The 26,689-nt window shown below is 64.7% G+C and overlaps 1 protein-coding gene across 1 annotated transcript in view; it reads left to right on the top strand.

Annotated features, from left to right (window-relative positions):
• Positions 1-26,689, top strand: part of CELSR1 (cadherin EGF LAG seven-pass G-type receptor 1) — a 103,749-nt gene that overhangs the window by 63,827 nt on the left and 13,233 nt on the right. The window contains exons 6-19 of the mRNA XM_054582596.1: positions 6,965-7,122; positions 8,138-8,301; positions 8,640-8,765; positions 10,669-10,835; positions 15,844-16,029; positions 16,959-17,072; positions 17,972-18,146; positions 18,756-18,897; positions 20,798-20,918; positions 22,588-22,771; positions 23,050-23,151; positions 23,777-23,871; positions 24,293-24,502; positions 25,679-25,862. Of these exons, the coding sequence (XP_054438571.1) occupies positions 6,965-7,122; positions 8,138-8,301; positions 8,640-8,765; positions 10,669-10,835; positions 15,844-16,029; positions 16,959-17,072; positions 17,972-18,146; positions 18,756-18,897; positions 20,798-20,918; positions 22,588-22,771; positions 23,050-23,151; positions 23,777-23,871; positions 24,293-24,502; positions 25,679-25,862 (2,128 nt within the window). The remainder of the gene's footprint in view (positions 1-6,964; positions 7,123-8,137; positions 8,302-8,639; positions 8,766-10,668; positions 10,836-15,843; positions 16,030-16,958; positions 17,073-17,971; positions 18,147-18,755; positions 18,898-20,797; positions 20,919-22,587; positions 22,772-23,049; positions 23,152-23,776; positions 23,872-24,292; positions 24,503-25,678; positions 25,863-26,689) is intronic.

The raw sequence follows: 26,689 nt of genomic DNA, 5'->3' as shown, positions 1-26,689 counted from the left end.
CGTTTTCTCTCCGGCAGCGTTTCCTGCTGACGCGGCCGTCTGCCGGGCCGGGTGGGCCGGGGTGGCGTCCGCCCTGCGGGTCAGCGTAACGACGGAATAGCAGCACCGCCGTAGCGGGTGGGACCCCCTTGGCCTGTGGGGTTGGAGAGCAATGCGTGTCTCCCCCGCAACGGCCTCCGCGGGGGTCCAGCCCAGGCGCTGGCTGCCCCAGGGCCGCCTGCTTCCTTTCCAAAACACAGCCCGTCAGATGCTAGAAAGTCACCTGCTGCGGAAAGTTATTCCCAGGGACAAACGCGGCCCCACCCTGGGCTTTGTGTCCACGCCTGTCATGGAAAGTCCCACGGGCCGGGGCGGCTGCAGCTGCCCTCCCCCCTCCCGGGTCTCGTGCCCCTGTCCTCACCCGGCGCCCCCTGCCCTCGCCAGGCTCTCTGCCTTTGCGCCCCCCGCCCCCGGGACAAGAGCGTTTAGGGACGGAGGTCGTCACGTCCGCCCTCGGAGGGGGAGGAAACTGAGGCCCTGCGCTAGGGCGGGGCCTGGCGGCCCTCACCGGCCCCGGACGCCACGCCGAGGCCATGCCTCTCCCCCCGTGTCCCGTTGGCCTCCGCCGCGCTCCCTCCCAGCTCGCTCAGCACACGCCCCCCACCACCCCGTGTCCACGTAGTCCCCAGCTTGTCACCCTTGTGGCCTGGGACGGGGAGGGTAGGGGCGGGGATGCTGACCAGCAGGGCGGGGAGGCCAGGCCCTGGAGTCTGTGGGGTCCCGGGGTCTCTGCTGCTGTGCGGACCCTGGGGGTAAAGGGGGGCCTGTGAGGGTCCCAGCAGGAGCAGGCCGGGCTTTGCCGGAGTGTGCGTGCGCGCGTGTGCGCGCACAGGGAGTGTCGGCTGGGGGGGGCGGTGTGGCGCGTGCACACACTCAAGTGTGCGTGAGGCTGTGCGTGCACACACCCTTGCAAGCCTTTCTCCCTGCGTCCAGGGAGGCCTTGTGAAGAGACGTCCCGTGGCCTGAAATCCTCGTGGCCTGGAGTGACACTGTCATGCTCGAAGCGGGCGGCGCTCTCCCCCCGGGACAGTGTGGGCCCCGCCAGAGCCCCCCTCCGTGGCCCAGGAGCCCCCCATCCAGCTGGAAACGGGCAGCAGTCCGAGTCATAGACCTCACCTGTGGGGGGACGTGAGTGTCCGTGGGGTGCCCGAGGCCCCCCGTCTACGCCAGGCAAGCACAGAGCCTCGAAGAGAAAGAGACGTTTTGCTGCAGCTTCCCAAGTCTGCGCGTAAGGAATGATGGTTCTGAGACCTTCACGTGTCGATGGACAAAGGACTCCTCTGGTGTAAATGCCCCAGGACCCCGGTGGCCAAGCCCAGCAGGGACAGTGGCTGGGAGGCGTCTGGTTCTCTCCCTCAGCCCCCGGGAGCTTTTGTCTGGTGAGGGGCTGGCGCTGCGCCCCGGGGATGGTGGCCAGGACACAGGCCGTCCCCACGGAGGCGTCCGCGGCCCAGGAGGGGTGTGTGCCCGCGCAGAGGCCACGGCAGGCTGGCGGAGCTGCGGCCGTCCAGCCTCAGCCTCGCGGGACTGAGCGTGGCCTCCGTCCCTCCATCCGTCCCTCCTTTACCTGTGGTCAGGCTGGTCAGTGAACGTGGATTACATGGAAAACTCTGGCAGGACTGCTTTTAAAGAAACTCCAAGGTTTCTTGAAACAGGAGGAAGTCTTCTTTTTACTTGTTGCGTCCCCAACAAGAAGAGTCCGCCGGCACCATCCAGCGTGTTCGGGGTGACGGGACAAAGGGAGGGCCAGGTGCTGCCGGCCGCCCTGCGTCCGAGCCCGAGAGCAGCCTGTCGCCTCATGGAGACGTGGCTCTGCGCGCTGCTGGGCGCTGCTCTTTCTTTTCTTAAAGATATAAAAAGAAATTACATTTTATTTATTTTAAAAGATTATTGATTGATTGGTTTTAGGGGGAGAAGGAGCAGGGAGAGAGAAACATCAGTTCCGCTAATTCACACATTTGTTGGTTGACCCTTGTGTGTTCCCTGACCGGGATCGAACCCGCAACCTTGGTGTATCGGGGCGATGCTCTGACCAACAGAGCTCCCCAGCCAGGGCTGAAACTATGTTTTTTAACGTAGGAAAATACTAAGCAGAAATGCCAGGTGAAGAGCCGTTCGCGCAGTTTTTCTGCCTTCCGTGTCTTTTTTAGCCACGACGTGGCACAGAGACGGGGGAGCTTCCTCAGAGAAGGGCCTCGCTCGCTGCTGAGGGGGCGCTGGTCACCCCGTGCCAGGACCGGGGTGTCTTGCCCACGTTCCCCAGTCGGCGGTCACCCGTGGGCTGCGCCCAGTGCGCCCACCTGCCGTTGGGTTGGAGCCTCGCTGCGAGACGCAGTGACGCGGCACACGTTCAAGGCTGCGTTTTGCCTCCCCCTGACATTCCTGCCGTCCAGCCATCTGTGAATTCTTTGATATGAAGGCCACTTAAACGTTTCTGACACGGAGCACAGATCCATTTGTGTCCCGGGACGTGGCCCTCCTGGTGTCCGGTTTCGAGGCGCCCACACCTCCCCCCCCCCGTGCCCAGCACTTGAAATCGAACCCCCACCAGCCTCCCCACGAGGAATTGTCTGCAACAGGTTAAAAGGCTGTAGAAATGTGAGCGCTTCGTAAGGACCAAATGCTTTTGTGCACAGAAATCCCCGGCGGCTACTTCAGAACGTCGAAATGGAAGCCACGGGCGGGCCTGCACAGAGGGCAGAGAAAGAAGAAGGGACAGACCCCCTCCCCCAAGCGATGACGCTGGCTGATTGGTCGAGAATCAGGAACCCAGATCTGCACAGATTTGCAAAGCCTGCAGCTTTCAGGCCCCCCTGAGGTGTGCGGCGGGTTTTCTGAGACAGCGGCTGTGGCGAGCGGGTGGGTCTGTCCTCAGCGCGCCCTCCCCCTGCCCCGCCCCGTCCCCTGCCTCTGCGCCTGAAGGGGACAGTGCCCGGCTGCTTTTGCCTCCAGTTCGCATGTCTGTGCCGGCTTCGCCCTGCCTGTCCAGGCCTGGAGCTGCAGGGGCGGGTCTCCCGGGCCTGGACGGCTGCCCCGTGGGGCCCAGCCAGGCCCCAGGAGGGACAGCGCAGGGACCCTGGCCTTCACCTGCCCTGTGCCTGGCCCCTTTCTGATGCAAGAATTGTGCAAATCCTCGGATACGGCCGCGCCGCTGTTTTCTGTCGTGCACGTGAGGGGCAGCCTTCAAAGGTTCACCTGAGCCATACCAGGATCAGTTTATCCGTCTTCCACTTTATTCCCTGCCCCCTCCCCCACTCGTGCGGCACAGCCAGGCACTCTGTCGTCGGCCGGCACTGTGCCTCGTCCTCGGGGCTCCGCGGGCAGCTCCAGCCACATCCCCCTCTCGCACCCGAGCGGTGGACACGGGACGCCAGCCAGGCACTGCCGTCCGCGTGTCTGTGTGTCCTGTCCTGAGTTCTTCCCCCCGGACCGAGCGGCATGGTGGGCGGTCGTCCCGCGACACACGCCGATGACCGAGAGCAGGTCACACGCACCTGCGGGCGCCTTCGTCGCTCCTCCCGCTCCCCGTCGCCCGCCGGTGCGGTCACATTGCGCCCCTCGGCCCGGCGGGGGGCTTCCCCTCTCCCACGGGGCGTTGCTACCGCAGCCCTCACAATGGAAGCTGCATCGTGCATTTACCCCCATTTCACGGGTGAAAATGGGGAAGGAGCTCCCAGAGGCCACCCAAGCAGAGCGTGGCCGGGCCGTGAGAATGGGCGACCTGGCCAGGCAGCCTTCTTATTGCGGAATTCACACAACATAAAACCACCCGCCCAGGGTGAACGAGTGAGGGGCGTTTATAGTGTGTTCACTGTAGGTGCCTCCCCCGGCTCTGTCGAGATCTGGGATGTTTCCTCTCCCGAAAATGAGACCCTGCGCCCACGCACTCGCTCCCAGCCCCCACCATCTCCTCTCTGTCCGTGGACTTGTCTGTTCTGGACATTTCATATAAATTAAATGACACATGTATACAACACGTGACCTTTTGTGACGGGCTCCTTCCACTGAGTGTAATGTGTTGGAGGTTCATCCACCTGGTAGCAGGTGTCGGGACTTCCTGCCTTTTCATGGCTGCGTAATATTCCATCGAATAGACATACCACAATTTGTTGATCTACTTATCTGTTGGTGGGCTTTGGGATTGTTTCACCTTTTAGCCACTGGGAACGTTTGTGAACGAGCTTTTGTCTGAGCCCCTGTCTTCAGCCTACATGGCCTGTCCCCACGCGTGGAACTGCTGGGTCCCGTGCTGACTCTGCGCCTTGCTCTCAGAGGGCTCCCCATCCCCCATGCATCTTGAGTCAACTGTGGCATCCTTTCCCTCGACCCACACGCTTCCCCCACATCCCCTGGGCCCTCGTGGTGACAGCTGGCGCGTGTGTTCCAGCAGACGGCCCGTTGGGCTGCTGGTTCTGGAGCGGCGGGAGGAGGGGGACGGGGGTGCCCGGTGGAGCAGGGGGCAGGCCTTCGGGTGGCGTGGGTTCTGTTCGACGCGGCGCTGTGCGTCTCTCCCGCCGGTCCTTTTTGCTCTTCATCTGAGGATGCTCGGCTCTGCGGCCCACGCGGCGCCGAGCCCGGGAGCGGGAATCCCGAGCGAGGGCTGGCGCTGTTTGTCAGCGGCTGTTTGTTGCCCTAAAAGGCAGGCTTGCAGGTTTGACGAGCGGTGCCGGGCTCTGAGGTCTGTCTGAACAGGCGACAAGTGCTGCTCTAAATACAAGGGTTGCTATTTTTCTTTTCCTTTCGCCTCCTGTTTTTTCTCGCTGTTTTTGCTTGAATTTGTAGCTCTGAGCCGTTGATTACGAGCAGCAATTTACAGCAAGTGCGGTTTTGTAAACAGCACTTTCATGTCATTAAAGCTTCCCGAGGATAAATGCTGTTTACGTCCTTCCCTGGGAAGCCTCACACCCACCCCAACCATCTAAATTACAAGCTGCAGGGAGAACGCGGGCTCGCACAGCGTGGGGACAGCTCGCTGCCGGGAGCGCACCTACCACTTAGACCGCCGTCATGGGCGCCGTCCGTGTTGGCGGGGCGGGCTGCCGTCCCAGGTGGGGAGACAGCTTGCTTTTATTCTCGTCTAACCGCTGCTTAGCCGGAGGCGGACCCGCTAAGGCCACGGCCCCGCAGACCTCCTGACGTACGAGGAGATGAGGAAGATTGGCTGGGAGCCGGAGGCCGGGAGGGGGGCGGCGCGCCCTGGGGCTTGCCCACCAAGGCTTCGCGGGGGCTCCAAGCCCCCGTGACGAGGAAATGACACGTATTCTGATGTTACGTCCTCATCTGGAAGAGACGCTGCGGCCCGGCCGGGCGGTTGGCCGGGGGCCGGGGGAGCAGAGGGCTCCGCCGGGGCCGCCCGCGAGGCTGCCTGGCTGAGCTCCCGCGAGCGACCGGAGGGCCACCGCCCGCCTTCCAGCCTGTGTACTCTCACAAACGACACTTCTCTCTTCCAAAACAACCTGGGTGACTACGTCCCTCTTAAAAAGCACAGAGAGTGACTTCTTTATGTTCTCTGTGTTTACAATGACCTATTTCCAATGTCACGGTAAGAAAGCATAAAACTGCATCCCCTCATGAACTCGGCCGACCCTAGAGCCGCCGCGTGCAGGCGCGGAGCCCGCGGTTTCGGGGGAGGCGGAAGGACGCCGCGCGGCCCCTGCGGGCACCGGGAGAAAACGGTCCCCGGCAGGGAAGGGGCCGCTGTGCGTCGGGTGCCCACGGTGAGGCCCGTGGCCCTTCTCACGTGCCATCTGGGCGAACCTTCAGGCCTCCCTTGGGACGCAGGCCTTGCTGTCCAAGCCGTGCAGACGGGGAGGGGAGCCGAGCTGCTGGGCCCAGCCCGAGCCGCCCTCTGCCCGCCTGCACGTTTCTGGAACTCTGAGACCAGGCCACATTATGTGGCCGGCAGGCACGGGCTCCACGCCTCCTGGCGGGGGTCCTGTCTGGCTGGGCGTGCCCGGTGTTCTTGAGGGGCGAGGGGCAGGCCGGGAGACGGGTGACGGCTGCCGAGGGACAGGGCGGGGCTGCCCGGTCGTGAGGGTCGGTTGTCAGCTGCGCACGGCAGCCCTCCAGACAGGAACCTGCTGCTTCTCCCCCGAGGTCGCTGTTCCCAGAGGAGTTACTGCGACGCGCCCTGGGCAGGGAGGGTGTCTGTGGGTGACCCGTGGGGACGGCCCTGGGGCAGAGGGCACACCCAGGCTCAGGAGGAAGGTGGGGCCCAGGGTCGGGAGTACCAGGAGCACGGGGTGGAGGGGGTGCGCCAGGCTGCTGCGGCGTCCCGGTGTCTGTACTCCAGGAACGCGGGGAGGGCGAGCGGGAACGTGCTTGGGTGCGTGGACGCGGGCCGGCCGGTGCTGGACTCACAGGCAGAGGCGGATATTTCCGGGGGCGGGGGGCGGGCTCCAGTGTTGGCTGCTGTACCAGACACCACCGACCAGGGGGGCCTAAAGCAGCCCAGCGTCCGGAGGCCTGGCGTCGGAGGGCTCTGGGGAGAGGGGTCCTCCCTGCTGCGTCCAGATCCCGGCGTCTGGCGTCCGGCGTCCTTGGCTTGTGGCAGCGTCACTTCGGTCGCTGCCTCGTTGTCACGTGACGCTCTCCCACGTGTCTGCCTGGTGGCTGCTTCCCTAAAAGGACACCAGTTGTTGGATTGGGACCCAGCACACTGCAGCGTGACGTCCTCTTAATGAACTGCACCTGCGAGGCCCCTCGTTCCAAACAAGGGCGCGTTCCGAGTTTCCGGGAAGCGGGGAGCCCTATGAACCCAGAGTGGCGGGTGCGGGGGACTCATTTAAAACCAGGTTGGTCCCTGCGCCACCCCCACGTGCCCGTCCCTCCGTGGGCGGGGGGCGTGCGTGGGGGCTTGTGAGTCGGCCGAGGACACCGCTGGGGGACGGACCCCCTGACGCCCCTGTGCTTTCTCGTCCGACAGCCCAACATCGGCCGCCTGGGCCTGCCCCACGGGCCGTCCGGAGAGAAGGTGGCCTTCGTGACGGTGGACGACTGTGACACAGCCGTGGCCGTGCGCTTCGGCAGCCTCGTCGGCAACTACAGCTGCGCGGCCCAGGGCACCCAGAGCGGCTCCAAGAAGTGAGCGCCTGGCGGGGGAGGCGGGCCGCCCAGCCCACGGCCGCTGCTCCCGAGGGGTCACGGGGAGGGCCCCCCACGCAGGCACTTGGGGGGGCCCCGATCTGGGCCGGAGGCAGAGTCTCTTCCCTTGGTGGGGGCACCTTCGAGAGCCTTCTAGAATAAGCCCGGTGAGATGTGTCTGCCAGATTAGCGTCCAGCCCGGCCCAGTGTGGGGACGGCTGGCGTGCCGACCCGGGAGACCGTCCCCAGCCCTGTCCCCACGGGGCAGCTGGCTTCGCCCTGCCCAGCACTGGTCTCTGTGACTACTCAGTGTCCAGTCAGCAGTCCCCGTCTGTGGCCCCTGCTGGCCCGGAGGTGTCATCCTAACTCCGGGACAAGCGTGGGCACAGACGCTGTGGCCCTCTTGGGGCTCTCTCCGTGTACTGCTGGCCCGGAAGGTTCTCTTGGACTTGTTCCTACCGGGCTTTGGGGGAACGTTTACTAGGTTTTGAAGACCCCATTTCGAGGAGCGCCTGCCATGGGGGCCAGGACATGGGACAGTCCCACGCCCATTTTGTCAGAGCCCGCCCGCCCCACAGCTGTGACGGAGGCGGGACCGCCCATGTTACAGATAAGGGACCTGTACCCGAGAGAGATCTGACCCCTTGCCCAAGGCCCCGCGGCTGCTCGTGCAGAGCCCGGGTGCTAGTTGGCTGGTGACCTTCCTTCAAGGTCCTTAGAGGCTGGAGGACGGTTGCACTGTTGACTGGCGCTGAACGTCTGTTGCGACCTGAAACCCCCAGCGGGTCCGGGTCAGACGCCAGCGTGAGGAAGCGGAGGCCTGGGGGGGCTGGGAGCCGGAGGCAGGACCCGCCGTGGCCTCTGGCCGGTTGGCCGCCCGCCGCCCTGGCTCCCCGTCCCCTTATCGACGTCCAGGATGACAGCTGCGCTGTGGTGCCGAGGCCGTGTGACGTCACGGCAGCACCCTCGCCCCCCGCGCCGCCCCGCCTCACAGACGCCGGCGTTGCCTCCCCAGGTCCCTGGATCTGACGGGCCCCCTGCTCCTGGGGGGCGTCCCCAACCTGCCCGAAGACTTCCCGGTGCACAGCCGCCACTTCGTGGGCTGCATGCGGAACCTGGCCATCGACGGCAGGAGCGTGGACATGGCCAGCTTCATCGCCAACAACGGCACCAGGGCAGGTACGGCGCCGCCGCGGGGGTCGCGGGGCTGCCTCCTAGAACCGCGCCCGAGTGCGTCCAGCCCGCGCCTCCGGTGGGGCAGGGGGGCCGGCGCCCGGGCTCGAGGACGGCCGGGCCCCGCGCTGTGGGGGGCCGTGCCGCCGCTGGGCTGGCCTGCCACCGGCCCCGGGGCGCCCCAGCCAGCGGGCGGGGCGGCCTGAGGGCCGAGTCTCTGCCCACACCGGGGGTCTCGGGCTCGCCCGCTGCCGGCCACCACCCGCCGGACTCAGTGTCCCCCCAGCAGGGTTGGTGTCGGGAAACAGCAACAGACCTCGCGTCGCGTCCTGCTCTGTTTCCAGGCTGCGCAGCCCAGAGGAATTTCTGCGATGGCATCTGGTGCCAGAACGGGGGCACCTGTGTGAACAGGTGGAACATGTACCTCTGCCAGTGCCCGCTCCGCTTTGGTGGGAAGAACTGTGAACACGGTGAGGGCCGGGCGCCGTGGCCGCCGCCACCGCCGCCACCGCCGTGGGGCCTCCGAGGTGTCGGTCCTGAGGGCCGGGCGCCCGAGGCCAGCAGGCTCCGGTGGCACGTGTGGGTCCTGGTGGGAAGGCCTGGGCTGGGGCCGGAGGCTGAGGGGCCCGCAGGAGCATCGTGGCAGGTGAGATTGGACAGGGGCGGGGCGCCTGGGACAGGCAGGACACCACAGCATGAGGCCCCCGAGACCGCGAGGGTCAAGCCAGTGGGGCGGGGCCTCCCGGCCGCAGCCGCCCTCACGCTGAGGCCCAAACGGGCAGTTCCCCAGGCCCCGGCCCCGTGCCCTGCTAGCCGCCCCTGCGTCTAGTACACAACTATAGATGCAGGCAGGTTTTAAGCAGTCCTTTCATCTTAAAGCAACGCAGGGATATGTAGGTTCCATCATTTAAAACTTGTGACGCTCCCTAACTTCAAGGTAAACCAACAGGGACAGCTCAGGCCAGGTGGGTTTGGACTTGATTCCTGGGCCGCCCGCGGGAGGTGCCCAGTGCCCGTCAGCTCTGAGAAGTCCTGTCCTGGAGCCGCCCATGGGGACAGGACGGACGCCCGCCCCGTCCCGAGCACAGGCCCTGTCTTCAGCCGGGCGCAGCTGGTCTGACGGCGCCACCTCTCTGTGGGAGTCCCGGCCACTCACCTCGGCCCGGGCCCCTTGCGGAGGGGCGGTGGCCTGCGCCTGCCGATTCTGGGGAGACGGGGCCCACAGCTGTCCTCGGGCCGCAGTGGAGGTGACGAGCCAGAAGCGGGTGGGACCAGAACAGCGTGCGAGGAGGGCAGGCCCCGGCCCCGAGCACCCTGCTGGGGCTGGCTGTCCCCTGCGGGGTGGCGGCATGTGACACGGGGTTGTGTCGCATCCACAGCAGGACAGGTTCACCGGTCAGGGTCAACCTCTCTGTGTCACAAAGCGCCAACACCTCCCGAGGCCTGTCGTTGAGCAGCCGGCGGGCCGGCCGCTTGGAGCCCTTTGGGCAGGTTAGGCCCAGCCCCGAGTGGCCGGCCGGTGCTGGAAGCTCAGGCTGCAGGGAGGGGCAGCAGGCCCGCATGGGGAGAGCGCCGGGGGGCCGCCCACACCCCCCGAGTTCCTGTTCGGGAGGCTGCGAGCCCGGCTGCGGCCATGCCGGAGAAAACTGCGGCCAAGGTTGGTCCGTGAGCGCAGGACGCAGACGCCCAGAGCGCGCGAGGCTGCGTGCCTGCGCTGTCGGTCTCCTCTTGAAAGCCTGGTGGGACTCCGGCACAGGCCACCGACGGCCGGACGCAGGGGCCGGACGCGCGGCAATGTCGTGGTCTGACTCAGCGTCATGCCTACCCCTGGGCTCTCTGGCGCAGTCCGTTTTCCTAAGTGTGACAGGCTGGATGAGGCTGTTGTCACCTCCCTGGTCCCCCAAACCATCTGGGAGCCCTCAGCTGCCCAGGGGCCTGTGTGCTGGGGCTCGGGAACCCACCTCAAACACCAGGTGACAGCGGGCAGGTTGGCGCAGGGCCAGGAGCGTGTGGGCACACGGGTGCGGCCGTCCTCTGCACGGCGCCTGCCCCGGCGGGCGCAAGGAGGGACAGGCTGGCCGAGCCCACAGGGCCGCCCTGTGCCCCATCTCTGAGCCCAGGGGTCCTGAGGCGCCCGCCCTGCCTGCCGTCCAGCCTGGGGGCCCAGGCCTCGGCCTTCCTCCCAGCAGGGCGTCGTGTCCCGGAGCGGGGCTTCTGCCGAGCCATGGCTCTCGGAGTCAGAGGGTCAGACACATACAAGCGAAGGGCTGAGACGTGACAATGGAAAGGGCCCGGGTTTCTCCCCGCACCCCGCTCTCCGGGAGCCCGGCCCGCCCCGCCGGACGTCAGGAGGCCCCGTGTCTGTGTCCACAGTCATGCCGCACCCCCAGCGCTTCAGCGGGGAGAGCGTCGTGTCCTGGAGCGGCCTGGACATCACCATCTCCGTGCCCTGGTACCTGGGGCTCATGTTCCGGACCCGCGAGGAGCATGGCGTGCTGCTGGCGGCCACGGCAGGAGGGTCCTCCAGGCTCCGTCTCGAGGTGGGTGAGCACCGGGGCCCGCGGGACGGGTGACGGCTGAGCGACCTAACCCGAGCGCTCGGAATCGCGGGGGGGCCCGGTGCGTGGGGGCCGGAGGGCGCCCCGTCAGGTCACTGTCCCACACCGGCCCGGCGGGCTCTTCCGGGCCAGGGACAGAGGAGACGCGGGCGCGCTCTTCCAGTGGCTGCACAGCCGCGCCCGCACCAGGGACAGGAGGCAGGACCTCCGTGTCAGGGGCCCCCCGGGCGCCCCCCACCCCCAGCCCTCGCTCTCCCCCGCACGCCCGGGCCCGGAGCGCATGCGGGGCGGGCGGGCCTGGACAGCGGCTCCGGGTGCTCGGGGCTGAGGGAGGCGGCGAGCTCCTTGGGGGGCAAATGGCAGGCCCCCGCGGCCGTCCCTCCCCGGAGGCAGCGCCCGGCCAGCGGTTTCCTAAAAATCGTCCCCCAAACTGAACTGCCTGACGCGTGTGTTCTCTTCATCGCTTTGGCTCTTCCTGTTCTGTTTGTTTAAAACGCCAGGTAAACAGTGGCGGTCTTGACCTCTTTGGGAAGATTGTTTGAACGCACGCGGCCCCGTTTTCTCCACAGACACTTCCCGTGGGGAAGCAGTCCCTGGCCTCGGGGGCTGCCCTCCTCCTGTGCCGGTGTCTGGCGCAGGCGCGGGGCCGGGGGTCGCGCCCTCGCCGCCGCGGGGGGTCGCGCTGTCAGCCTCCAGGAGCTGCGGCAGGAGAGGCACCTCGGGCGCTGCCTGCGGGCGCGGGCTCGCTCCTGCCCTCCCGTCTCTGGGCACGCTCGGTCCGCAGAGACAGGGACAGGCTGTTCTGTGTGATCCCGGCGCCTCTGACCCCGGGGGAACCAGGGGATCCCAGCGGGCGATCCTTCCCCCTAGAAAGTCCACTTGGGACGACTGTTACTTAAACCCGCTTTGCCTCCCGGACACATGGCCTCCGGGAATCGTGCCTGAGCCGGGGCTCCGCCTGGATTGGAAGGAATTCACAGCCGGGTTCTTCCCTGTTCCTTTTCCAGGCTTCCTTCAGGCGTGTCGGTGTGTGTGTGAGCGTGTGTCTGTGTGCGTGCACGTGCGCGTGTGGCTGTGACCACCCAGGTCACTGGCCCCCTTCCGCTCCCGGGCCCGAGGCCGCTGCCTCCCCCGTCCCTCCGTGGATTGGTCAGCGCATGGACCGGCCTCCTCCTTCACCTGGGGGCCAGGCCGCCCCTGAGCCCGCGGCTGCCATCCCAGGACGGCGGCGCCAGGTGCTCCGGCCCCGCAGTTGGGAAGTCCCCCCAGGGCCGGCCTGGCCCCCTCGGCTGTCGTGCTCCTTCCTCACCGAGCTGTGCCTGTCTCCCTTTCGCTCCCGGAGACTTCTCGTCCTGCCCGGTGCGGAGCAGGCTAAACGGCAGCCAGGGCGGCCCGGCGGGGACCCCAGATGGTCGGGGCGAGGCGGGCCTTAGGGGGCATCCACTTCAGCCTCGTTGTTTTCCGCAGAGAAGCCGAGGCCTAGAGACTCTGCGTTCTGGGACCCGTGGGTCAGTCACCATCCGGGTGCTGCAACACCCACAGGACCCTGTCCCATTGCCCTTGTGGCCACCTGTCTGGGAACAGTTCCGTGGGGCAGGGGCAGGGGCAGGGCCAGAGGGAGGGGACGGAGGCGCTGCCCAGCGTCCCCTGTGAGCTCCTCGCCGGAGGTCGGGGGCACAGAGCCCTGGGGGCGTGACTAGCCCTGTCCGGACAGGCGCTGGGGGCTCGGAGCCCAGCAGCGGCCTCCGCCTGCTTGTCCTTGTGTCCCTCCCCTGCGTGACTGCTCAGGAGCATTTTCCGACACGCATCAGGTCTCAGGGAAGGCCGGTGTGCGTCCGGGATAGCTGCAGCCGTGGCCTCCCCCTCATCAACTTGTCGTTTCCTGCGTGCACCAGGCAGCCCCAGAGGCTAGCCCTGGGCCAAGCCTTGGCAGGGGCGCTCTGCCGGGGATGGTATTTTTCTTTGCGGTTGTTTCACTCTTGGAACAAATTAAATTGGCTGTTTTCGGTTCAGGTGATGAATCGGAACTTGCATGTTGTCATTTGGCAGCGGAGCCTCTGTAGGAAAAAAGTACGCTCTCAGTAGGAACGACCCCAAAAGCCACGAACTCCTGTATTGTTTGAATAATTACACTATGGGTGGCTAATCCAAAAATTAAGGTTTTTTGCCCGGGACAGTGGGTGGCAAGAGTGGAGGCCTTGGTGGGGGTGGAATCCGCCAGCCCCAGCGGCCACCCAGAAAACTGCCCCGGGGCAGTGCCCAGAGGCTGGTTGGCCAGGCGCTCTGGGAGTACCCTGGCCTGTTTCCCTGCGACGCACGTGGGCGGCAGCTCAGGGAGCCTCGGCCTCCGTGGCAGCACAGACGCGCGGCGCGTTCATCCTGCAGCCCGGGCCACTTAGGTAATTGCTTCCCGGCGCCCTGGATCCGCCTCCATTGTCAAGTGGGATCACCTGGCTGTTGTCGAGTGCCGCTCCTAAATCCGGCGACAGACCCGAGGTGGCAAGCAGTCACTGCCGCCGTCCCGGGCTCTGTCCTGCAGGTACTGCGTTTGTGTGTAGGCGTGTGTCATTTTCATTGTTGCGCTCCCGGCCTCGGGCTTTGTTAGCAAGCGCGGCGGAGAGCTGGCAAAGGAAACTACTGCGTCACCTCACACGTCTGTGGAACGAAAGGAAACAAAGTGTGAAAAGGTTAAAAACTACCTCCTTTCGTTGACTGTCGATCAAGACTGAAAACCAAGATGCATCATTAGTTGCATTTTCTTTATGATCCGTTAAAACATTTCCTGTTTTCCATCATGATTTCTTCTCTGGTCTGTGGGGTTTTTAGGAAGCATTGATACATATTTGAAAGAGCCAACAGGCCCGTTTTCTAGGGCGCCGTTTTGTGCCCGCTGCTAGCACAGGTGCAGGTCAGGGAGGGTCCGCCGCGGGATTTCAGTGCCTCGGAACCAGTGCGGCAGGCGTGCTCTGCGGCCCAGCAAGGCGCAGTGTCGGCGACTGTCCCGCCGCGGCTGAGCGGAGCGTGTGCCCTGCAGCCGTTCTGTGGGCATCAGGCGGTGAAGCTTGCTCACAGGGGCATTCAAATCTTCTATGTCTTCGTTGGTTTTTTGGTTTGTTTTGGTTTGCTGTCTCCTCAGTTACTGAGAGAGGTGAGTTAAAAACCTCCAACCTTGACACCCAGGCCGGCCCGCGTGGCTCGGTGGTTGGAGCGCCGTCCCATACACGAAAAGGATGCTGGTTCGACCCCGGTCACGGCACATGCCTAGGTTTCGGGCTTGATACCAGGTCGGGGCACATACGGGAGGCAACTGGTTGATGTTTCTCTCTCTGAAATCGATAAACATAACTCAGTAGGATTAAAAAAAAACCACTCCAGCCTTGATTGTGGGGTGTCTCTTTAGTTCTGTCCACTTTTGCTGTGTAGATTTTGCAGCTGTGTTATTAGGTTGTACAAATTTAGAACTGTTTTCCTGGAAAATTGACTGTTATCATGAAAACACTCTTTGGTGACTAATTCTGCCTAAACCCTACTTTGTCTCATGTTGCTGTGGCTACGCGGGCTTGCTTCCAGTGGGTATTTACCTGATGTGTCTCTTTCTCTCCCTTCACTTTAACATTTCTGAATCATTCCATTTTCTCCGTGTCTCCTGTGAGTGGTGCATTAATAGTTCTGGGTTTGTTGTTGTTTTCTTTTTCTTTTCTGCAAGTTTATTGGATCATTTTGACACAGCGTCATGGCAGCAGCGTGGCGTGATATGTCTCTCCTTTTAGCAAATTGTCACATTACACATCATACAGTTTTGAGATTCTAGGATCACGGGGCCGGATTCTGCCATAGATGACACGCTGAAGTCACAGTTTTCATCCAAAGGAAAGTTAAAATGTCCTTGAGAACAACTACCTCTGAGGAACAGGTTTTGGGTGTTTGGTTGTTTTTTTTTTTTTTTTTTTTACTGTCTCTTGATTGAAGTTGTATTTAAACATGAGGTTAATTACAGTGTTATTTTCTGGCCTTTCTGACATGTATTTAAATATGGTAGCTTGACTTCAATCTCACAAAATGCAACATTTACCTTTCAAACTAAGAGTCTAACAGTTGCCTGCCCGTGTCCCGGGAACTTGTGTGGGTCCCGTTTTTTTCTCGCGCCTGCGTCCGGCGAGTCTGTTTCCAGCGTCTTCTGCTTCCCTCCGTTTTCAGACCCTCTGTCGCGTCTGCGGGTATCGGTCATTCTTGACTGAGCGCTGGGCATCGTGTTGAAAAAGAGAGAATTCGAAACTGGCACGGGGGTGTCACACGGCTCTCGGGTGTGCCCTGACGGCCACCCCCATGTTGGGCAGCCTCCGAAACCCAGGTTTTTCCGCCCGGCCCCATGGCCCCAGCCAGCGCTGCCCGGCTGGCAGCCTCAGCGTGTCTTCCAGGCCCCGCTGGCGGCCACGGGGGCACACGCCCGGCTCCTCTCTGTCGCTTTCGGTTTCCTCCCTGGTGGGGGCTCTGTGAGTCAGTAGTACCTCAAGTCCCTCTGGTGTCTTCCGACGGGTGAGCTTCATACTTGCCTAATTTCCCCAGGTGTTCTCGGGAGACAGTGGGGCCCACCACCCGGTCCCTCTTAGGGGAAGCGTGACCTCGGCGTTACCCTGACTGCGTGTCCTTAAAATGTGATTGTCCCAGGCAGGTGACCGTGCTGGATTCTGTCTTTTTCCTCCTGTGCTTGCACACGCTGTCTGCCTCTCATCCCCTAACGGGTCACATTTCCTCCCAGTGTGAGCCCAGGAGTCCCCTGACTGTGTGGTGGTTCCCGATACGTAAGTCTGACGAGCGTCAGTGTCTGTGACCCCCGTCAGCACCTGACACTTCTTACCCCAGAGGCAGGCATGTGCTTAGGAGGGAGAGTGTCACAGGCAACGAGCGGGAAGCTCGCCCAGGCGCCTGGCCTGTCGCAGACGCAGAGCCGCGCGGTCAGTCTGTCTGCGCGCCCCACCCCGTCCCGCAGATCCTGAACAACTACGTCCAGTTTGAAGTGTCCCACGGCCCCTCGGACGTGGCGTCCATGAGGCTGTCCCGGTCGCGCGTGGCGGATGGGGAGTGGCACCACCTGCTGATAGAACTGAAGAGCTCCAAGGAGGGCAAAGACATCAAGTACCTGGCGGTCATGACCTTGGACTACGGCATGGACCAGGTGAGCTGGTGCCCGCACCGTCTTCGGACGAGTCTCCTTCGTCGGGTCTGAGGGAAGGCCGAGTGACCCTTCCACGTACCAGGACCCGCCAGAGCCCTTGTAGATTTGGGGGCGCCCGTTCTGAGCCCCCCTGAGCTTCAGTCTACATGCTGCCTTAGGCTGAGGTCTCTGGCATCCGCACCACGCCCCCTTTTCCTGAGGGTCAGCGCCTGGGGTCAGGAACTGGACCCACCGTGTGTCCCATCATGGGCCGACGGTGCCTGCGGCAGGGGTCTCTTTTAGCAAAGGCGCCTCAGGTAACGCTGTGTGCTCAGCACCGGGCCTTTGGGTGCAAAGGTTAACAACACGCGGCCCCTGCCCTCAGCGTGGACGGCGCGTGCAGGCGGGTGAGCAGCAAGACCCGGGGACCAGAGGGCGCCCCCGAGAGGCACGCCCTCCAGGACGCCCACCCTTACGGGGATTGGCAGGTGCTCCTGGGGCCCAGGCCCGTCCCGCCCCCGGGTCTGAGAGCAGACGGCTGACCCCGGCCACAGCGCACCTTCCGGGCCGGGCCTGGCGAGGCTGCCTCGGACCCCCCAGCAGGGGGCGTGTTTCCCACTCACTGCCGTCTCCCCGCCTCGCCAAGCTCTTCCTCACACCGTGGCTGCTTATGGAGGTGGGCGGGTCACTCCCGTCCCCCGAGCAGACCGTCTTGGCTGGGCTGGGACGCAGACGTGTGTCCTCTGACCCGGTTCCCACGCCACCTGTCACACGCAGACAGCCATGGTTCCCACCAAGAAGGCTGAGCCCGGGCCTCTGGGAAAGGCCCAGGTGGCCTCGGACTGTGGGGCATCTGCCAAAGTGGCCGCGCTGGAGCCTTTGAGCAGGTTCGTTTCAGCCAGAAGGTGTTTCAGCCAGAGGATGGCGGACGCAGCCCCTCTCCTTCGCAGGACACAGTGCAGATCGGGAACCAGCTCCCGGGGCTGAAGATGGAAAGCGTCATGGTGGGCGGCGTGTCTGAAGACAAGGTCTCGGTGCGCCGCGGGTTCCGGGGCTGCATGCAGGTAGGACGGAGCGCCCGGCCGCCCCCCGCGCTGGCGCGGCGGCTGCAGGCACCGCGCCGGGGCCTGCTGGCCAGCCAGCTAGTTTTCAGGAAACTGATACTTTGTTTACGAGCCGCCCCAACCTGAACAAATCCCGTTTCCTGCTTAGATCCGTCCTCCCCTCATAGCCCCACCTTCTGCCCCAAAGCCCCTGCCCCCCGCCACGGCAGGCCAGCCGGCCGCCTGCAGCTCTGCCTTTGGGGTGTGGCCAGAACTGACCCCCCATGGCCTCCACGGGCCCCCCCCATCCCCCTCAAATGCACGGGTCCCACACTGGTCCCCTCGCCCGGGTGTTCCAGTTGGCTGTTCATAGAGTGGCCCAGCTCACAGCCCCTGCCCTCAGCCCCCTGGGCTCCCACTGTAAGGAAATAAGCTACATTCCTTCACCTCGCCCCCTACCCTGCCACCCCGCCCGTTCCCTGAGCCCCTCCCCTAGCTCTCCGCCGTGCTCCGGGCACCGGCCCCCTGCCCTGGAACTCGCCAGGTGTGGCCCCGCGGCAGCGCCTGTGCGGGGGCCCCTCCTCGCGGGATGCCCGCCGTGCTCCGCGGCCACGCCTTCCGCGACCCTCCTGTGTGTGCCCTGGGACGCCCACATGGGGTGCGGAAGGCCCCGTCTTCACATCCGGGCGCCAGCCTCCCAGCCTGGAACACAGCCGGGCGGAGGCGGGTGGCCTCGTTCCGCCACCGCCCCCCCCGCTCTGCCCCCTCACCCCACCAGCCCAGGGTCATGGATGAAGGAGCTGTTGCTTTGGAAATAAGGGACCAGACAGAATTGGGGTTCCTGAGCTCCTGGGGACCTATTGGGGTTCCTCCAGGCCCAAGGCCCCGGGACCGAGTCCGGCTGCCTTTTCTCAACGCAGGGAGTGAGGATGGGGGAGACGTCCACCAACATCGCCATGCTGAACATGGACGACGCCCTCAAGGTCAGGGTGAAGGACGGCTGTGACGTGGGGGACCCGTGCGCCTCCAGCCCCTGCCCTCCGCACAGCCAGTGCCGCGACACCTGGGACAGCTACGTCTGCGTCTGCGACACAGGTGAGCGCCCACCGCCCGTACCCTCCTCCCGGCTGCCTGTCGGCCCAGCTGCGCGCCGCGCCTTTGGTGTTGGAAGTGCACTGAGCTAAGCGGAGTTGGGGCGTCGGCTCCCCCGTCAGCTCCCTGTGGGTCGGGAGCCCTGAGCTGTGGCTCGGAACTAAGGAGCGGACCTTCGCAAGTGTGTCTCTTCATCGCTCGGCAGGGGGACCCTCCGGGCTTCATCCTCAGGGCTCGTGATGAGACGGGGAAAGAATGAGGGAAAAGTTCCCCTTTTTAACAAGTGTACGTTCAGTGTTTGCCTTTGAATTCTAAGGTGCTGTAGTCATGCTCAGCTGGCGCCCCCTGCCGTGTGTCCTGGGGTGGCCGGCCCCTCCGCCCCTTGTCTCCCAACTCTCCTAGGGCGTCCGGGAAGCCCTCTCATCTCCTTGTCCAAGTCTGACCCACCGAATGCGCATGCTCCCTGGGACCCCGCCAAGTAGGCAGGCACGCCGAGTCTCGGGGAGGACCCACGGCTGAGCTGTCTCACGCAGCGGGTCTGGCTCTGGGCGGGGGGCCTGCCGTGCCAGCGGCCGGCGCTGGGGCAGGGGTGATGCCGGCCTGTCCCCACAGGGTACTTCGGCAGGAAGTGTGTGGACGTCTGCCACCTGAACCCCTGTGAGCACACGGCGGCCTGCGTGCACAGCCCCGGCGCCCTGCGGGGCTACGTGTGCGAGTGCGGATCCCGCCATTACGGGCAGTACTGCGAGAACCGGTAAGAGGTCCGCCCGCCACCGCTGCCTCGTGTGTGCACGGGTGCTGCTCCGGACATGGGTCTCCTCTTTGTCACTTAACCCAAAATACATATAGTTCTGGGTGGAGGACCTATTTCTGTCTCAAATTTGGCATGAACGAATGAGAAGGGCGTCCCAAACTCACCCCGTGTGAGCACGTTTCTGCTCCGGAAACCCGCCACTCGCTCACCGAGAGCCCGCCGGGCTCAGGGCAGCGGGCCCCGAGGCACAGGGAGATGCACGCCATCGTGTGAGACACTGTCGTCGTGCCTCATGTGCACATAAGTCCCGGTCGTCGGCTGGGGAGCCCGGAGCCCAGGTGCGTTCCCGTGGCAGGTGAAGCGGTTTCCCCCGCCTGGGTGCCTGGTCCTCCACGGGCCGTGGTGCTCCGCCAATGCCGGCCGTCAGGCGCGGGAGCCGTGTGGGCACCCTCAGCTCCACGTGGCACGGTTGTTCGCTCTGCTCTTTGCCACTCGGGGACCGTAATGTGTGCTATAACGCTGCCTGCGAGGGAGACACAGCCATGCCCTCGGCTCGTGATCTCACGGGGAGACAGGCACCGTCTGGATGATGGGATGGGAGGCAGGGAGGCCCGAGAGCAGGCGTTTCAGGGCAAAGCGGCAGGCAGGGCCCGGGAGCCCAGGTGGGAGGAGGCCACCTGTGGAGCCCAGTGGGTCCGGCCTGGAGGCCTAGCCCTACGTCCTGCACTCGGGAGGCAGACAGGCCTGGGGGTCCTGCCTTGCGTGTGGGGACAGAGCTCAGCTCTGCTGGGGCCTTGGGGCCAGGGCTCGGGTCTCAGAGAGTCCAGTTCCCTTGCGGAGTCAGGTTGGTGCAGGCAGGAGCCAGAGTAGGGGTCCAGCTTGGAGGCAGCACAGTGTCCCCGAGGCCTGGTGCTACGGGACTCGGGGCTGAGGGGACGGAGAGAGGCAGGGTCCACCAAGGCCCCGGGGTCCCCACACAGTGAGTGCAGGGCCACAAGCACCAGGCTGGAGCCCGCCGGCCCGCGAGCTCTGCCTCAGTTGTTTTTGTGGCCCTGCTGTGTACACAGTCAGTACTTAATAATTGCTTGTCAGGTGAGGGAGAGCCTGAGGTGAACAGGTAGGTGGATGGAGAGCCACCAGCCAGGGTGGGAAGCACAGGGTGGCCCTTGATTTTGAGGAGCCGGAGGGATATTGGCGGGGTGATGTCACATGGGGAGGTGGGTCTGCAGGCGATGCCCAGGTGAGCCATCAGGTCAGGAGCGGTGGCCGGGTGACAGCGACAGGTGGCAGCCGGCGCCTGGGAGTTGGGCCTGGCCCCGTCACCTTCAGCATCACTGTCTTCTCAGAGTCTGCTCGCGCAGGCCGACGAGGCAGGACTGGGCAGGCGTGGCGGTCTGAGCCCACCAGGTCCGGCCCCTGGCTGCACGGAGCCAACAGGGCCACACGGCACACCCAGGGAAAGCTGCTTTGAGCTTCCCGGGGGCCTGGGGCCCCAGGACGCTGCAGAGCCCTTGCTGCGCATCCTGAAGCTGGCCGATGCCCAGGTCCAGGGACCTGGGCTCAGTGTGCTCTGTGTGGGGCTGGGGTCTGTTGTCCCTGAGCCCCCATGAGCCAGGCAGCATGGTGTGGGTGCTGGGGCAGAGTCTACATGTTTACATCATGCTAATAGCACGCCAGGGACGGGGTCCTCACCTGTGTCTTCCAGGTAGAAGAAAAAGTAAGCAGGTTAGTTAATAATAACAGTTCTGTAGGGAGAACTCTTCCAGACGTGGGTCCCTCAAGGCTGGGATCAGGACATAAAATTCTAAGACCCCCAAGGGCAATGGCAAGCCGGGCACACGGGGGCCCCTGGACAGGGAGGGAGGCATCCCGCCCACCGGCCGCCCTATCTCCCTGACAGGATCGACCTTCCGTGCCCCAAAGGCTGGTGGGGGGACCCTGTGTGCGGCCCGTGCCACTGCGCCGTCAGCAAGGGCTTCGACCCCGACTGCAACAAGACCAGCGGGCAGTGCCGGTGCAAGGTGAGGCCCAGCCCGCAGGGCCCGGGGGCGCGTAGCCCACCTGCACCCCAGGTGTGAGCAGGGGATGGCCCTGCACGCACGCACGCGCCCCCGGGCCCGCCCGCACACACGTGTACCTAGACACAGTGATGCGCGCCCTGGGCCCAGGGAAATCAGTGCGCGCGCATGTGCCGATGTGGGTTGAAGGTTCGTGCCACGCCCCCCGGGGGTACTGAGGGCCTGGGGCTGGTTTTCACCTGCGGGCTGGTTTGGACTGTGGGAACTGAGTCCTCAGCGCCACGCCCCGTGGGCCGCAGGACACCGAGCACTTTCACTGCTGTTGGCCCGTCTTTGGCCGGGGCCACGGTTCTCCTTGTAGGCCCTTGTCCTGGTCTTTTATCCAACCCGCTTTCAGTGACAGCCAAAACTGTCGAATATGAGAACACACAGAGCACACTCCACCCCGTGTCTGACTCCTGTTCGGAGTGAGGTGCCCCTCTCCACCTGTCTGAGTGCAGCGCTCCGCCCACTGCCTCCCGTCGGAGTGCAGAGCCCCATGACCGCCTCCTGTCTGAGAGGAGGGCCCGGCCCACGGCCTCGAGTCTAGGCACACAGCCCCGCCCACCACCTAGAGTCGGAGTGCAAAGCCCCATTTGTGCCTCCTGCCTGAGCGCTGAGCCCCGCCCCCGCCTCCTGCCAGAGCGCAGAGCCCCGCCCCCATATGGTGTCCGAGGGTGCTGCAGTGTTCTCCGTCCGAAGCCTGTGAGATCCTGACCCCCTTGGCTTCTGGAACATGTCGTGCACCTTCCACGTCCTGTTAGCAGCTGCTGTTGAGCTACTAGGAGTGAGCACAAAGCAAAGGTTCGCTGGTAACAGTAGCTGCTTGGTGAGCGACACGTGCCGTCAGGGGAATGAGCTTGCACCCCGGGACAGGGAAACTGCATTATGGAGCAGACCAACATTCCCCGGGGCTCCACGGGGCTCCGGAAACGTCCCCTGTCTCCTGAAATGCTTAAATGGAAATCACAACAGCCGTGAGGGACCAGGACCAGGCGGGTGTGGCTTCAGGGGGCCGCAAGGCGAGGGTACTTGGGGAAAAGGTGCCTAGAATTTTTTTTCTCGTAAAAATTTATAAGACATGCAGAAGGGAATTTACACGGTGACAGCGACGCCCATCTCCCCGCGCAGGGCGACTAGTAACAGGTGTGTGCCTCCTCCCAGTACTAGCACATGCGTACCTGGGACCCCATGCGGACGGTTCTGCATCCCTGCTGCCCCGGAAGCTGGAACGCTGGCCCAAGTCTGCCCAGGTCACAGCCCATCCCAGTTTTCCGTGGGGCCGTGGGGCCAGTGACCAGTTGAGAGGGACCTAAACCTGGACTTTTGGATTCTGAAGCCCATGCTCTTGACCCTGGCCTGCCCAGCGCTAGGCGTTCAGACAGCTTCTGATTTTTCAGTTTCAAAAGAAAATGCCGCCAGGGCCATTCTCGCCCCTGAATCGCCATTTGACTCTCTGGCCCTTTTTCGGATGAGTGTGCAGGTGGCCACAAAAAAACTCACTAAGAAACGAGAGCGAGCTGCTTTCTGGGCGAGCACACGGCCACCCCAGCGTGGCCGGGGAGTGTGGGCGGAGGGCAGCGGAGGGGCCCGCCGGCGCGGGAGTCCCACGCGCTGCTTCTGGCGTTCGCAGGAGAACCACTACCAGCCTGCGGACCAGGACGCCTGCCTGCCCTGTGACTGCTTCCCGCACGGCTCCCACAGCCGCGCCTGCGACATGGACACCGGGCAGTGCGCCTGCAAGCCCGGCGTCATCGGCCGCCAGTGCAACCGCTGCGACAACCCTTTCGCCGAGGTCACCACGCTCGGCTGTGAAGGTCTGCGCTGCGCCTCCACCCCTCCAGGGCCTGTCCCGGGCACAGGCTGCCGGGCCTCTGGGGGGGCGTCTGCATTTGGGGAACACCCAGCAGCCTAGGGCTCTGACGGTGCCCGCGTGGCCTCTGAACCGGGCCCATCGTCAGAGCCAGGGTCGCCCCCTGCCCGTTCTAACCGCGGGGTGGAAGGCACGCGGGGGTCCCTTTTGCTGGGGGCCGAGAACCCCGTGCATGTGGGGCCCGGCTCAGCCAGGCTGAGGGCTCTCTTCCTCTGTCCCCAGTGATCTACAGCGGGTGTCCCAGGGCGTTTGAAGCCGGCATCTGGTGGCCGCAGACCAAGTTTGGGCAGCCAGCCGCGGTGCCGTGCCCCAAGGGATCCGTGGGTGAGTGCAGGGGCTGCCACGTCCACTCCCGGCAGGAAACCCGGGGGCGGCTCGTGGTCTGCGAGAGAGCTCGGCGAGGCAGCGGAACTCCGGTTCCGGGGTGAAAAGCCTTGCTTAGCCCACGTGTTGGGGGAAATAAGAAACTTTCCTTAACGATGAATGAGAAAACCTGGGAAAGGCACAAGGGCAGCGCACCGAGCACAGTGGCCGGGGACGTGCGAGCTGTTTGTCTGCCGAGCATGGGGGGTGGGGCTGCGTCTGCCCAGGAGGGGTGTCGGGAGGGCGCACAGCCCGTGGCGGGCGTGGGTGCGCAGGGGTTTGTTGGCGCTCGGCCAGCGGCTGAGTGGGTTTGTTGTTTCACGGACTTGCTCCGGTGTTCGCTCATTGTGGCTGGGCTGCTTGCAGACGGCAGGCAGCTTTAGCCGTGGCCCCAGGCATGAGACTAGACCCCTTGTGCTGGCTTCGTGGCCGTGGTCCCTGCTCGGCCCTGGGTCAGCGAGGGGTGCCCATCTCCCCTGGGGCTGACACCCCAGCCGATAACATGGACTTTGAGCGCAGCCGGGCAAACGCGCGTTAACCAGCAGTAAGAACCTCAGGTTTTGCGAACGCACCCTCTGTTCCCCAGGCAATGCCGTGCGGCACTGCAGTGGCGAGAAGGGCTGGCGGCCCCCCGAGCTCTTCAACTGCACCACGGCCTCGTTCGTGCAGCTCAAAGCCACGGTAGGGACGGGCGTGGGGATGGGGCCGTGGGAATGGCTGGGCATCCAGGCAGCTGGGTGGCTCAGGGCGGGTCTGCTCTTTCTCCTGAGGACCCAGCTCTGCATCCAGTTGTGCAGACTCGGAGCCCCCAGGGTCAAGCCCCTGGGTCGAGTCCACGGCCACCCCCTCACCTTTCCCTTGGTGCCCCCGATGCCTTCATGTCCTCGACCAGGTGTATTTTTTTCAGCTGCACTTTGTCAACAGACCCTCCTTCTTGCACCACAGTTACCAACCGGAGCTCATTTTGAGATTTTTGGGGGTTTCTCAAATTCTTTCCTAAGGAGGCAATTTCCTCCAGAAAGGGGTGGATTTCTGAACAGGGAGACCCCCACGTTGAGCGCCCAGTTGGTTTGCAGACGTCGCGTTCGCTCCCTCGTTCCAGAATGAGAAGCTGAGCCGGAACGAGACGCGTCTGGACGGCGCTGGCGCCCTGCGGCTGGCCAAGGCGCTGCGGAACGCCACGCGGCACGCGGGCGCGCTCTTCGGCCACGACGTGCGCACGGGCTCCCAGCTGCTGGCCCGCATCCTGCAGCACGAGAGCCACCAGCAGGGCTTCGAGCTGGCGGCCACGCGGGACGCCGACTTCCACGAGGTAGGAGGGCGCGGACGGTCGTCCCTCGGGCAGGCTGGGCTGTGAGCGCGGGCAGGTGGCCCGCAGGGCCTTGGAGGGCGGCTGTAGTTCACGCTCGGTTGCGCAAGATCTTCGTACCCAGTGTCCTCCTGGCAGAACTTCCCTTCTCAAGTGCGAGCCCAGGCCAGTTCCCTGCCCGAGGGAACGGAGGGCAGCTGTTAAAGCACTTCAGGAAGGGCACAGGCGGATCACGGCCGTGGGCACGGTAACAGTGACGGCCACGAGCAGGCGACAGTTTAGTTTGGGCCAGAGGGTGCCCTGTGCGGTTTACATGAGTTAGCTCGGTGATTCTGCCCACACATCCGGGGATGTGGTGGTACAGCCATCCTCCGGTTTACAAGTAAGGACACCGAGTCACGGAGCGGGGTTCCGGGGCCTCCGCCCCCACCCACACGCCCTGCCGTCCAGCTTTCGGAAGGCCGTGCCTCTCCCGTGCAGGGCTGCCTGCTCGCCGTGTGGCCAAGTCGCTGGCCCCACGAAACCTGCTGAAAATGATTGGGGAGGAGACTCATTCTCCTGACCGTTGTAAACTGCTCTTGGGACTCAGGGCCGCCTCACCTCCTCTCCGCTTCTCCCAAGGCCCCCTGTCCACACAGCCCCGGGAGTCCTCCTTGTCCAGGCAGACCCCCCGGGGCCCAGGCAGGGAGGGTTGCTTCTCCGGCATTTCAGTCCAGGCCTGAGAGTTTGGGCCAGTGGACTCCGTTCCCACTTCCAACTCTTGCAAACGTGTGTTTCCCTCTCGGCTTTTATCTCAGGTTGGGCCCTGGGCCCCACGGAGCCTCATCTGTCTGCCCCTCGCTTCCACGGCCCTGCTCCCCTAAACCCTGGGGCGTGCAGGGCAGGCGCGTCGTGCACAGCACCCAGCGGGTCCTTGCTATTCTCAGGGGTGGGGTGGTGGCTCCCGGCACCGTTTTCCTGGCGGGATGGGGTCTGATGTCACCAGGGTGCCACGCGGAGCCCCTGGCAGGGCTTCTCCCTGACGTCTCTCCTGACCTTGAGATGAAAAGACCCACCGTCTCCTCCCTGCCTGGGCCGGGCCTGGCCCCCCGGAACCTGGGGGGCCTCCGCGCGTGAGCCAGGACCCCTGGCCAGCCTCACCCACGCGCCGCATGCCGTCTGTCTTGTGTGTCCGGCCAGGATGTTGTCCACACAGGCAGCGCCCTCCTGGCGCCGGGCACCCGGGCGGCGTGGGAGCACATCCAGCGGAGCGAGGCCGGCGCGGCCCGGCTGCTGAGCCGCTTCGAGGACTACCTGGGCAACGTGGCGCGCAACCTGCGCAGGACCTACCTGAGGCCCTTCGTCATCGTCACCGCCAACATGAGTGAGCAAGGGCCGCGCGCTGGCACGGGGGCGGGGGTGGGCGCGCTCCGCGGCACCGCCCCGGGCTGTCGGGGGCTCACCACCCAGCTCGGCCTTCTCCCGGGGAAGGGTCAACCGCGCGGGCCTCCATTCTCTTGCCATAGAATGGGGATATCGGGCCCTCTGTGTTCAGCCTGTTCACAGGTGGCCTGCAGAAATGCACAGGGGCCCTGGCTGGTGGGGCTCAGTGGACCGAGCGCCGGCCTGCGGACCAAAAGGTTGCTGGTCGATTCTCAGGCAGGGCACGCGCCCGGGTTACGGGCCAGATCCTCAGTTGGGGGCATGGGAGAGGCAGCCGATTGATGTTTCTCTTCACACATCGATGCTTCTCTCCCTCTCTTTCTCCTGCCTTTCCCCTCTCTCTAAAAATAAATAAATAAAATATTTTTTAAAAAAGAAATGCACGTGGCCTCCCGGGCCTGGGAGACAGGCACGAGCAGAGGAGGCGAGGGGCCGCATCACGGCCCTGGGCCTTTCGGAGCTGGGGTGTGAGACTGCCCGGGGGTGGCCCTGGGAGCCGGCCCCGGCCCAGCCCTCTGCACCCACTCAGAGGCGCGGGCCCAGGCAGGGAGGGGGGACAGGGTGGCCCGGCACTGGGGCGGTGGGCAGGGCCAGAGTCAACGCAGCCCATGCCTTGTGAGCTGAGCCCCACCCAAGCGCCCAGGTCAAGGGCCCTGGGGTCAGGGGTCACCCAGTCGGGCCCCTGCAGAGGAGAAGCCCCAGAGGTGGAAGCACCCTCACCCAGCCCAGGCGGCGCTGGCAGAGCCCCCAGGGGCTGCCGTGGCGAGA

Source organism: Pteronotus mesoamericanus, unplaced genomic scaffold, assembly GCF_021234165.1.
Source record: "Pteronotus mesoamericanus isolate MK-2021 breed Mesoamerican mustached bat unplaced genomic scaffold, CSHL_Meso_final contig_702, whole genome shotgun sequence".
Taxonomy (NCBI): Eukaryota; Metazoa; Chordata; class Mammalia; order Chiroptera; family Mormoopidae; genus Pteronotus; species Pteronotus mesoamericanus.
Note: the sequence above shows the minus strand (reverse complement) of the source record. Positions and strands in the feature narration are given on the sequence as shown.